Genomic DNA, 13615 nt, shown 5'->3' on the forward strand with positions numbered 1-13615 from the left:
TAACAAGAAACACGTCACAAAATGAAATCTGAAGTCTGAATGTATTTCTCTGGTATAAATTCAGCAGAAGATCTCCGCAGGATTTTGGTATAGTTGTTTGCTGGCTGGCGTCGCCATTTTAACAAGCAACAGAAACTGACCGCAACTTTAGCGAATTTTAGCGCATGCGCACAAACTACGTGGGTAAACATACTTTATATCACATGTATGATAAATTCCAAACATCCCTGTTGTTTAATGAACACGTTAAAAGTTACAAATAAATTTGATTTTACGTTAATCTTTCGAGTTTATCTCTAAGAGCGCAGAGAACAGCTTCCAGAACGTCTAAAAATAAGCAAATAATCTTTAAACAACACAAAGTTAAGTTCAGGCTATAAATAAAGAATAGCAGTAAATCATCTCATTATTTCAAATTGAAATTTGTACATAATCCCGAGTTTTGTTGAGGTGATTAAAAGTGCACGACGGTTTTTACAATCCAACTTTTTAAAAATCTTTTTTAGTTATTTTCTTAATAACTTTGTTTTACAACTACCAAAAAAACCACACAACCGCGCAGCATTTTAGGCAACACTGCCCAGAATTTCAGTGATCATGCATCCACGCATTATCATTGGAAATTTCCGGTTGGTATCACTTTACTGTACACTGTTGAACTGCAGACTTCCGTCATCGACTTAACGTGTTTAAGGGATGCCGTCAAAATTTTGGCACCCATCAGGTGTTGATGTCAAAAGGCGCTGATGTCCATAGGCCTGTGATCTGACATCCAACAGAGGGGCGCTCCAACTTTGAAATTTAAAATGAGCAATACCTATAAAGTTCATTTGCTTTAGATCAATGAAATAAATGCGTGAACCCGTAGGTGCCCCCCCGAAGTTCCACCCCAGTGGCGCTTTACAGCTGTGGTGCACATTTCGACGAAATCGGACATGTGCTGTCTCCAACATACGTGCACAGATGCAATACCTCGTGATCTTCTTGCGCATGATATTGTTCAATCTCTCTACGTGTGCAGCCATTGGATGGTGTCTTTTTCAAGATAATTTAAAAGACTGTTGCAAGGTCTACCAAGTGATACAGTGACCAATCAGCGATGGTGTGGTCCACCGTCTATAGCGGACTGCATACTCGCACTCACAGATGTCAAGAATTCTTAATACTGAGTGGATCACAATGCCAACTTGCATGAAATCCGTTCCATTATTGTCAAAGAAACGCCCCACCGATCCTTCAGTGTATGAATAAAATCAGTGTAGAATGAAAACAAGAGGTGTTGCCCGTTTGTCTCTCTGTATATTTTTAGGAAGGATAGCATTTTTCTAAAGATTTTTAGACTTTCATAACTTTAAAAGGATACTGGTTAATTTATTTCTTTTTATTGAATTGTAAAAACTTTGTAAATTGTAAATTGTAAAATTGTAAAACATTCTTATGGTGACGCAAAGGAAAATATGAGTTATGGTTTCAACATGTACATCTACCCTTTCTGACCGAATTCATGAGTTTGAAATGCAAATCTATTGTTCCGGCATGAAGTTTCGAACGTAAAATTACTTCCGTGAAAATAACATTGACTCATTTCTCAAGCGAAGTGAAAACGGGCCGGGTATTAGCTCAACTCTAGACCGAATTATCGCAACAATGACAACGAAGGGCCGAAGATTGCGAAAAAAACGTTTGAATAGCTTAAACTCATTAAGGTTTGTCGGTATGGCACGTGACTAAGCAGTCCCAACCGGATGTTGTGGTTGGCATCCCCCAGGATGTTTCGTCATGTGATGACAATCTTCTGAAGTTTCAAGGGCACAGAGAGTGATGGATCTTTAACTTCAAGGGGAGGTATCCAAAAAAGTGCAGTTCTGACACTAATGTTTCAAGTTGCATCAATCGTATATAAATGCAGAGTAATTATCTAAACAGCCATCTACCACGACTCCGTGTATTGAACCGTCCTTTAGTTAAAAAGTAAGACATTGAGGTCACGTGTAACTTTTCAGTGTGCTTTCTTGTCCATGCGTTCACATAGACTAAAAACTATGCGTTCGTACAAACTAAGAACTAACTAAAATTAGTTTGTTGTATGAACGCATGGACAGAAAACCTTTCTTTTCCATCGTAACATATTGGCCTGACATTGTCCCCTCCTGTACTGTAGGTTTCTCTTGGTAGATGGTATCCCAGTATATTCCATTATGTCGCAATTATTATCGCTCTGGTATCATGGCAGGGGCTTTGCGTGGTAGCCATCTTGCAGGGCAGTCCTTTTGTTCCATCAACAGGGAAGCCTCCTTTGTGCATACCCTGTGGAACAAAAGCACTGGCCTGCAAGATGGTAGCCATGCAAACCCTCTATACGACTTGTGACTTGTACGCAAGTGTCCAATCAGAGACACCGAGAGGATCTCAAGAGAAACTATTTTTAAATGTCAGTTATTTTCCTAGGGTCAAGTGAAGTCACGAGCTAAATTTTTTCCAAGCGAGTCCCAAGTCATTTTTTCAAGCCTTATGACGTCATGGAATTATTGACATTATACTTGTTCATTTTTGTTGACATCCGTTTGCGATGTGACTTATGATATTTGACAAAACAGGCCTGATCTGTCTCTAAAATATTTTTCCTTTCGCAATATGCTGATATTTCAAATGATAAAGATCAGTGGAAACAGACAGGTTCTGCTTTTGCATTTAGGAATTAATAGATGCAATTCTATTTGTATTTATTTAAACTAAAGTTGCTGACGTCAACAATTCAAATTTGTTCCCGTAAATTCACAAGTCATTTGTTTTCCAAGTGGGCAAGTCAAGTTTCTAGTAAAAAGAAAAATGAGTCTCGAGCCTGCCTCAGGAGTTCGAGCTAACAATTCATCTTCAACAGCACTGCATGCAAGTGCAGAGGTTGGGGACCGCGCACGGATGATTCGTGTTCTATACTTTAAAAAAAAAGGTCCAGATATGCTGCCCCGAAAACGACAGTGAAATATGACTGTCAATTTCGATTTGCCTTCTGGTCTATATCAAAATGGGTGCAGAGTTCTCTTAAAGCTATATTGACACCCTCACCCTACTGCGACAGAGAGAACTCAACCATTTTGGAGGCTTGTACATGTTATTTCTTAGAATAAGCAAGTTAGAGACGGTTCATCCAGGGTCCTAAGTCGTTAATTTTCATGAGGTATGAACCGCAAAATAGCAGATCGGTAGAGAGGAACGGGGCACGGGCTTGTGGTAAACCACTCATAGTTCAGCTCTTTTAAATTCCTTAATCGCTAACGAAATTGGTTCCAGGAAAAACAAAAAAAGTGCTGCGTGGTTCTCGCAGAATTCACATTGTGTAGGTTTCGCATATACGCTTTGTACTCTGTTGTCTTTGCCAAATGCAACCGTTCATAAGCATGGACGATTCTGTTTCTTTCAACTTACCACTGCGTACTCTGCATATTAAGCAATCCAATCTAGATGTCATTTTCGATCACCCTTTCCCCAAGAGAAAGAAACGCCCGTGTTGCATACTTTCCCTTGAAGTCCGGTAGTTGTAAACTTCCGGAAGAGATTAAGTTTGGATCAACCGTTAGTTTGCGGTGATGGCTCATCATATTTCCTGCCATGGGGCGGGGTATAGTGCGAAAGTGATAAAAATTACAAAATAATTGTAAACGGGACGGTAATAGAAGTATATCTGACAACAATGTAACCAAGGAAATAATTTTAGCTCACATCATTGCTAGCTTGCCTTTTACCCGCACAACTCCCCCCCCCATTTTTATATTTAAATCTATATCTTGACTTAATTTATTTCTTGAAAAACATAAGCTCGTGCACTTTTAGTAAAAGTATCAGCGAAAGAGTACAGAAAATCGACCACGTTATGGTGAAAACAATACAGAAACCAAAAGGCAAATGCAAAAACTTCACATACTCAGGGCTTATCATCCTTGCTCGAAGCTGCAACGGCAGCTACACATGGTGTTTATGGGCCATCAAACAATCCATTTTGACCACCGGGGGCCCGCAGCCAGGGTAGGGGATTTATGTTTGTGTAGGGAGAAAAACTGGAAAACTCAAGAGCAAAACCAAAATAAAGGGGAAAACAACGATCTACAGGGGCGGATCCTGGGGGGTGTAGGGCACACGCCCCCCACCCCAAAATAAATAAATAAGGAAGAAGCAAAAGAGGGAGGACGAATAAAAAGAGGATCGTACTGGCTGATATTGCAGCACAGAGAAATCCAAATATGCCGTAAGGGTTTTGCGCGACACGCTCGCGTTTATTTTACTCTTGCTGCTTTCGTTCACGCCCCCTTTGTGGAAAATCCTGGATCCTCCCCTGATCAACTCTGCTCACACAATGGACCTTGTCACTTATAAATTCATAAGTATGCACGCATAAGCATAATGACCATGGCGGTAAGTCATTTCAACGTTGTTATTTTTCTCACAGGTTCTACAGAAGTTGTACTTTTTTCTTCAGAAACCCCTTTACAATACTTATACCTGTAAATTTCTAGGCATGTTTTTGGAGCACGAAATAAAGACTCCATATTTCATCCCAAGCCCATGGGCGTTGTGAGACCATCAGGCATAACACACAAGCCATAATATGCCGATCCAGTAAGCCCCACCCCATTATATGACCTGCAAAAGTGCAGGCCTCAGGGGCATGTCGCCACAGTCGAAAGAGGGGGGAGGCACTCGGCCCCCTGGCCCCTAGGGCCTCAGCAGGGTATGTACAGAGGAGGTTTCCCTGTGGAACAAAAGAACTGCCCGGCAAGATGGCTACCACGCAAAGTCTCTATATAGGGTTTTCAAATCTCGACTTAAGCTCCGTTCGTTGCTGTGACTGGTGTTTACTTTCCGACTTCGAAGTTTTAAGCTCAATAAAGTGCAAAATTCTTGCAGCAACTGTATATCATCGTTCCGCAGGGAAGGTAACTTCGAGCATCATAAAGCTTAAGCGGTTTGTTTTTGTCATAGATGAAGCCTAATTAGATGATAACGAAGCCACTTAGGCTGGTCTTTCGCACACGCGCAAAACGCTAACTGTATAGGTGCATGATACCCCAAATTACAAAGTATTTTATTGTACACACTCAGAAAGAATCGAATTTAATTACTTCTTCAACTCGGGGCGAAAGCAAATTTATTTCATACACCAAAAACCTCTTCGGAAAGTACAGCTGTGACGATATTAGAAGTTTGTACCCCTGTACATTTTTCAATGGGTCGCTCACTCGCGTTTTGGCGCCGAGGCCATTTATGCGCTAGTGTGCATTATTAGGAATTTATAAGTGTAGAGCTCCGTTGCTCAGGCTGAGAATCGAACCACTAGTCCCAGGCCATTGCTTTAAACACTATCGCCCTCCATACATATGGAACACCCTACTACATACCATATCACCCAACTGATTGAAATAAGCAAGGTACGTACGTCATTGTGGCGGGGGAAAGGGATATAGCAAAAGAAAAAAGGGAAAACGATGTCGTATAGGAGAATTAAGGCCAGACAACATTAAGGAACACACAGATAGATGCCTGAACCTATAGACGAAGATGATGTTTTGAAAACCGGTAAGGTTGAATGTGGGAAGCCCCATGGTGTCCGCAGGCCCATTATGTCCGCCCTATTGTGTCCGTAAGCCCATTAGGTCCGCCCCATTGTGTCCGCAGGACCATTATGTCCGCCCTTTTGGGTCCGCAGGCCCATTATGTCCACCCCATTGTGTCTGCAGGCCCATAATGCCCGCCCCATTGTGTCCGCAGGCCCATTATGTCCGCCCCATTGTGTCTGCAGGCCCATTAGGCCCGCCCCTTTGGGTCAGCAGGCCCATTATCTTTGCCCCATTGTGTCCGCAGGCCCAATCTGTCTGCAACATGTCGTAAATGACATGGAACATACCGGTTCTACTCTAGGAATGATTCATTTTCGGTCTGAATATTCAGGGTCAGGGGATGACAGTGACGGGCAAGTCACGCAAATGAAACTAATAATCGTTTTTGCAAACTTTGTCAGTTTTTCGTATACATTTGTTTGGTGTTCAAAAAAGAAGCAGACAGTTTTTGCAAGTTGTGCACGCTTAGAGGGTATGATCATCATAGAAATCTTTTGATAAAACCCTTGAAATTGCACGTTAGGGTTTCAATCGAAATGGTCGAAATGTTTTGGCAATTTTAACCCATTTTTTCCCCTAAGTTTTAATGCCATTTGCACATTCATCAGGAAACCTGTGGTTGCACTGAAGGCAATCTCAATGTTGCAAATGCTCGGTCAATTTTAAATGTTTTTATTGTGTAACTCGTGCAACTCAAAAAGGATGTCAAACAGTCTTCATACATTAAAGAAGAGTGCAGAGATACACAAAAAGTGCTTCCAAGTAAACCTCATTTCATGGATCCTTGAATTAAAACGGAGACCCTTAGCTGACTAATAACGCTAAGGTGACCCAATTTATATTCAAACATTTTAAGAGTAATATGTTACCCGACACGTTTTATTGAGATTAAGAACAGTAATGAATCAAAGCTAATAGCAACAGAAAGCTGAGAGGTGCAAATAATATTTGTAAGTGCACAAGAACATTTTGAAAGTGAACAAATACGTAAAGAGTACATAGCATACCCGAAAATGAAATATAATTAAAAACCCTAGAATATGAATACAAAATGCAATCGTTTTGTAAATTTAACAATTTTTCTTAACCACATGAAAACATTGAAATCAGGAAGGTTAGTTATTTTTACTTTTCAAACCTCTCTAGCTCAGGAAAACCAGACGCTAAAACCTAGGAATAATTCCTTTCCCTGCCTTCGTTTCCGGTTATAATTATGGAATTTTAAATATCAGCAATACTTCATAAGTCAACACTTTCAACATTAAGAACATTCGCTAACCAGACACGTTTGAATGAGACTAAAACCAGCAATGATTTACAGCCAATAATAAGGGAAAATGGTAGTGCAAATGACATTTTTGATCCCAAAGAATAGTTCTGAATTTGAAAATTCATAAAGTATAAAATGTATTCAAAATGAAAGTACAGTTTGCAACCCCCGAATACGACGTGAAATTAATACTGAACCTTGATATGCTTCAAGCTGCAACGGTAATTAACTTTCAAGAACACATTAAACAGAATATGAACTGGCTTGACATGTTTTAATTTCTTTACTTTTACTACGGTTAACTACTAAATATATCCCGAATTTTACATGTACTGAGCGAGCATGAACCACACGAACATGTACAGCACTTGTACACTTGCTCCGCACAGAACCATTTTGACCCAGAATAAGTACACTATTGTTTCTTTTTCGTTAGCAACATGACCCAACACAGAGCCGTTGTTGAATAATAACAGCATACATTTAAATACCTGCAAGGAATTTAAAAAAAGTAAAAGTTTTGAAAACAAAGAAAATACCTGAGACTTTATTAATTAACAATCGCATCCTGTGGACACAATGGGGCGGACATACTGGGCCAGAAAAAGTTTCCGGACGTGATGGGCCATGCGTACATAATGGTCCGGAACATACATCCCAACTTTCGAACATCTGTCTGTTCTGACACGTTTCTGCGTTGGCGTTTGTTTACATTGACACGATGGCCATAGAGTTGAACAGTTATCTCTACAAGGAATGCCAAGAAATCATGATCGGACATTTTATTACAAGATCTCATTCTGGAACTAGATTTCTTGACAACGCGACGGGTGTGGGCGAGAGTGGGGCCATCAAACGACCGGGAGTCGTGGGTGGAATAAAACTGATCACTTCCTATGAAAAAGAGAAGGTCTTCCCCTTTGAAGTGCGACGCTTCTCAGCGCTAAACCCTCAGAGGAAAACAGTTATTAACATTTATACTTTGCTGAGGTTTAAGCACTCAGTCACCGACCGCATGATGATATTCGTGACCCCCGACCGTTTGTTTGCATCGATGATCGAGTTGTGAAATATTTCCAAATCCTTAAGTCAGATTAGCTGCTAGTGAGGACGTAACTCGCTGAGTTACAAAATGATGTCTTCCTCCTGAGCCGTATTATGTGAGTTGCCAGCAGCCAGTCCGGGGTAGTCCGGACGGTCCCTAATCGGTTCCACAAGCCATCTCCAAATTTCCTAGAGTCGTGTTTTGTGCCTCGGAGCACAACTGTACACAGGAAAAGTTTGTCAAAACCACCTAATGGTGGAGCTTAGGAATTGGGATACGTCTACACGTCATCTTGCCTGCATTTACTTCAGGTCGATGCCCCGTGATTCGGCCCCGCCTACTGAAACTTGGTTGATCCAAGACCCAAGCATTAACAGCAACGTGTAACCTATAATATTAGTGCTGTAGTACTGTGGTTTTAAAGGGATACGGTGGGGAAAAATATATATTGTCGGCAAACGCACTTTGTTGAGGGAACAACAAAATTTTGTTGAGGGAACAACAGGTTTGGTCAGCGACGACCGTTCGTTGAGCATTTCCCACGTTTTCTCAACTTGAAGTGAGAATTTCTGGCCAGCTCATTAGCATTAAAAATGCTTCCCATAGTATCTTTTGAAAAAGGAAATTGTTTGGCCCCCTTAAGGAGAGACGGTACATCTTTGCGATCAACTCCCTTGGTCTTTGGGCTTTCATTTGAGAACAGAATTGTTAAAAATACGGTTGAAAAATGGTCCTAAGTGCCCGAGAAAGTTGAGGGTTGCCACTTGAAAAATGGCTGCAAGCAGACTTCGGAAAAATCACTTTTAGGGGACTGGTTTTGTTTTGTGGGAATAACTAAAAAGTAATCAGTCAACCCACAGAAAATTGAAAGAAATTGAAAGATTAGGGACCAGACAATAAATTAATTTGTGTTTAAGAAACCCCAAGGATGTTTACGCTTTTACCCAACAGCGATCCGCATCTTAAATGATAACATCTAGGTCCATGTGACTCCAGGTCTGGGTTGCACTTGAAACGCATCCTTCACCTGTTGTGTGCCACTCTAAATATTAATGTTAATATAAAATGTTTATTTTAAAACAATTTACATGTCTGGTTTATTGTTTTATAAAATTTACATGTCTGCTATAATGGTGAAAACAATTTACATGTCAAGTTTATTGTTTTATAAAATTTACATGTCTGTTATATGTTCATTTTAATTATTTAATTTTAATTATGAATTTGTAAGCTGTATATGGACGTATCTTTATGAATCTTTAATACCTTTTTAGCACGCAAAGACTAAGTGCATTTCACAATGGTCAAAATAAACAGTACCTATCTATGTTTGTCGGTAAACAAAGCCGATTTTATATTGTTTTTGATGGGGCTTGAGTTAGTTGGACTAAAACCCATAATGTTGTCTGCCGTACATGTACATGTATAGCAGTGTCTATTTTCATAGAACAAAATTTGTTGTTCCGTCAACAAACTTTGTTGTTCCCTCATCAAATTTCAATGGTCCCTCAACAAAAAGGGTTGTTCCCTCAACAAAGCACGTTGGCCGATAAAATATATTTTTCCTACCATGTCTGTTTAAAAACCGCCGTACTGTAGTATCGTTGTGATGGGGAAAATCCACAGGGTTTGTAATCGAAATGCAGGACTCTCCACGTCAGGAGCAGCTGCAAGAGCAGCGAGCACGCAAAGATAGGCCTACTTTAGTGCATGCTGCGTTTAAATCGCTCAGGGGCCGTCAAAAGTAATCAAAACGAGTTCACCTCTACCATTATGTGAAGTAGAATTTTATAAATTTTGGAGTTTGTACGGTAAAAATTAATACCGAAATGCCCCAAAAGAGGCAGAAGTCTATTCCAAAGAGGAATTTTTTGTCGGTGAACATAATACAGTGTAATTCTTTTTATTCTTAGCGTAAACTGAAAGGCCCCGTAGAACTTTCTTCACGGGAAATTTATTATCTTAAGATAGAAATAATGGTGCTTTGTACAAGGATAGGCAGTGATGGTAGTCTCATTCTACGTTGGCTCAAAGTCGGACTCCAGGGTGGTGTGTATGTTGAATGTCAGTCTACGTATCGTATCCGGGAAATGTCCAAAGATACTTTTTTTCTTACGGAGGGGAGGTGGTTTGAGTTCGTTACACCACAAAGCCCCACAAATTTGGTCGTTTCATTAACCAGCTATAGCAAACGTCTGTCTGTAAACGGAACCAATGACGTATGAGTGACGCGTCCAAATTTCAGTCACGGTTACCGTTCAGTTGGGTTCAGGAAAGTGACCGGCTCCTCTAGCATTCTGATAAACCGTGTTCATAACAATGCTAGTCTCTACACTACTAATAATATCCTGAAGAAATGATGGAAGAGAATTGGTGCACTAGACTTTTAAGTGTTTCACGTTTGGTACGAAGATGATGTGTTTGTGCACGTTCCATTCTGCGCAAAGGCTCGCCGAAAAGCCCACAATTCATCTAAAAGCTAAATAAAAAATGATAAACGCACTTTAACAAAAACAAGTCACGTCCAACAATGCCACCAAAGGCAATGGCGTTACTTTTAATCAAGGCTGGCGCCGGGGCGATACAATCACCTTGCAAATCCTTGAAAACAATTTTTTTTTATAATTTAATGTAATACAAGGCAGCACGCAGTAAAGTTCGAACAAACCTCCTGTTGTAATCGTTTCAATTACAAAACAACCATACAAAACGCACCAGATTGCAGGATTCGATGTCCCTTTTTTTTCAAAATTTTCCGGGGGAACAGATGCCCCAGGACCCCCTGTATAATCTGGGGATCCCAAACACAGGTCATTGCATTTCTAAACCCCCCCCCGACACTACTTGGGTACGCCCTGTCAACACCTATTTTCCACTTGACGGGATCATTAATTTACGTCTGATGCAATAATTCCTGGCAATTATATTCAAATATACGCGACTGCAGGCGCTACTCGCCTTTGCAAGACCATGTGCAGCATCTGTAATGGTTGCAAAACGCGCAACCCACAACTGCCACACTCGTGACGAGGTCAACGCACCTTTGCACGAGTTAAAAAGAAGTTGGTAAACGGATAAATAATATTTATCGATCCAGAAATTTGTAATGAATTTAAAGGTACGTTTTCAATGTCCTGATACTGGAAACATTTTTTTCTGTTCATAATTTTAAAAATTATAGGAAGTATGTCCTCTTAAGTACTACCATTGGCATGTAAACAAAATGATCGGAGACAAAATTCTTCTTACCTAGCGCTTCCCTACAATGATGCTGCCAATCACTCCTCTAAACCCGCCTCACACTGCGTGGATTTTCCCTGAAATATGCATATTTATTACTAATTGCAAAAATAGCCAATCAAATCACCGTATTTCAGAACGCCTACATCGGTTACTCCATATCGTCACTGATCATAATAATCTATTAGGTAAACCATGAAAGAAACACAACAAAGCCATTGCGAAACACTGAACAGAATTTCTACTACGCCATAGCTCGTAATGTTTACATACAAAGGTGAACGTTGTATGGTGACGCATCGCGTGACTGCAGCGAAGCAAGATCCACGCGTCAGTTTCACACTAGAAAACGATGTAAACACTGAATTCAAAGCGATGTCGCATGGATCGTAGCCAACGTGCCAATGGCTCCCTACTACTAGGACGACTAGATTTTCTGTTCCGAAGCGATCAAGAAACATCAACCGTGCCAGAAATTTGTGCTGGCTCCTGTTTTTCTGGGGTGTGCTCTTGGTGCGTGCCATGAGTGCTTGGCGATTACGCTCCGACATGTCGGTGGTAAGTCTAACCATGTAAACATTTCGGCAGCACACGCCATGAATGCATGCATGGAGGCTGGCTCCTTTTGTGCCGCCTAAATATTGCCATGTGACTTAATGGAATTGCACGGCCCGGACCCCGGTGAACCTGAGTTTGACGAGTCGCACGACTGCATTTCACCCAGATTTCAGGTTATGTAAAAGCGTTGTTCAATTTACTGCAGTGTTTGTATTTTTTAAAGTGTGTTGGCCTTTTTTAAATTTAGGCCTAGGCTAGGTCTATTTTATTTTATTTTTTTAGTGTTTAATTTTTTGTCTAAATGATTGTCGTGTCCCTGTTTACATGTCTATATACCATGCATAAACCATGTAGACTTGTTTGTTTACCTGACAGTATCATTCATTGTGGCATGTCTCCATTTGTATTCATAATCATATCGGTCTATTAATGTTATTGCTAGCCTATTATAACCTCATGTGTATTCAACATTCTTCCATGGGCAATAATAGTTTTCACCAGGCTATGTCTGGTACGCGAGTATGTACTGGTAGAACAGAAAGACAGTATTTTAATGGTTACATATCATCCATGGTTTTATTTATAGCAGCATCTTGTTCGATGTCAATGTATCACTATCTAGTAGACTCTGTGACCCACACAACTTGTCAACAGTACTTTCCATGCGGCTTCCTGAAACATGGAAAAAATGTTTAAAATGATTCCCTTGCAACCCCACATGATTATGTGAGTTTTACCTCCCTGTTTGTTTTCTGCCTGTAGAAAAAAAATTTGGAGAATTCCTGCCTTGTCCCTGACTTTTCAGAGATTCTTCTTTGGCTTGTTTTGAAAAACGGATCTCTCGAAACAAGAAAAATCCATGAGAAAAAGGAAAAATTTTCTTAATTTTTCAACTCATAACAACTGCAGCTGTGGAAACAATTCTAGGTCAGTTGGACACGTTCGACACCGTACAGTCGCACCTTTCAAGTCGCAAGTCTGCAGTTATTAATATGTACCGGCATATTGAAAGTATGGAATAAGTGTTTGTAATTTTTGTTGTTACATGTATTTAGTATTCCTGTTTGCTAAATGTAGTTGCAAATTGATTGAGATGATTTTGGACTGCTGAATCTTTTGATATTGTCTTTACGCAGGATGAGTTTCACCCCTTTATTGAGGCTGTGTTGCCTTATGTCAAATCGTTCTCCTACATTTGGTTCAACCTGCAAGCGCGGAAGCGCAAGTACCTTAAGAAGCATGAAAAACGTATGTCTGCACTTGAGGAGCGCCAGGCCAAAGAGGAGCTGGCCAATGACAAGCCAGAAGTCAAGCAGAAGTGGGCCTCGCGCCTCCTGGCCAAGCTGCGCAAGGACATTCGGCCAGAGTACCGGGAGGACTTTGTGCTGAGTGTGACCGGCAAGAAGACGCCCATGTGCGTGCTGAGCAACCCCGACCAGAAGGGCAAGATCCGACGCATCGACTGCTTACGCCAGGCCGACAAGGTCTGGCGGCTGGACCTGGTCATGGTGGTGCTCTTCAAGGCTATCCCATTGGAGAGCACAGATGGCGAGAGGCTGGTCAAGTCCATAAACTGTGCCAACCCTGTGCTGTGCGTACAGCCACACCACATAAGTGTCAGCATCCGAGAGTTGGATCTGTTTCTTGCAACCTTCATCGTGCAATCTCCAGGTAGGTACATGTATCATTAAATGGAAGCCATTTGCAGTAAATGTTGCCATCAGGTATGGCACAGTTGAGATCGAGACAAAAAGTGGACTGATTGAGGAGACCACTTTTCAACTTATGTGTTGACACACATACAAATCAGTGTTGTAGTCGACACCATTTCAGACCAGCACAAGGCCTCCAGTCTGAATTCAAGTCACAAGCTGCAGCAAAAGAAATCTT

General features: G+C 40.9%; 1 protein-coding gene across 3 annotated transcripts in view; it reads left to right on the forward strand.

Annotated features, from left to right (window-relative positions):
• The first annotated feature begins 11399 nt into the window (after positions 1-11399).
• The window catches only part of LOC110980171 (nuclear factor 1 X-type-like), a 36895-nt gene continuing 34679 nt past the window's right edge, over positions 11400-13615 (forward strand). Inside the window, exons 1-2 of one of the 3 annotated variants that reach the window (XM_022236559.2) lie at positions 11400-11725; positions 12862-13396. In XM_022236559.2, the coding sequence (XP_022092251.1) occupies positions 11690-11725; positions 12862-13396 (571 nt within the window). In that variant the 5' untranslated portion in view covers positions 11400-11689. Of the gene's footprint in view, positions 11726-11745; positions 11899-12861; positions 13397-13615 lie in introns of those variants that run through there. The other 2 variants (XR_015427306.1, XM_087143792.1) reach the window with 2 other exon arrangements.

This window comes from Acanthaster planci, linkage group LG12 (assembly GCF_054643075.1).
Source record: "Acanthaster planci isolate LZ-2023a linkage group LG12, COTS_SCS, whole genome shotgun sequence".
NCBI lineage: Eukaryota > Metazoa > Echinodermata > Asteroidea > Valvatida > Acanthasteridae > Acanthaster > Acanthaster planci.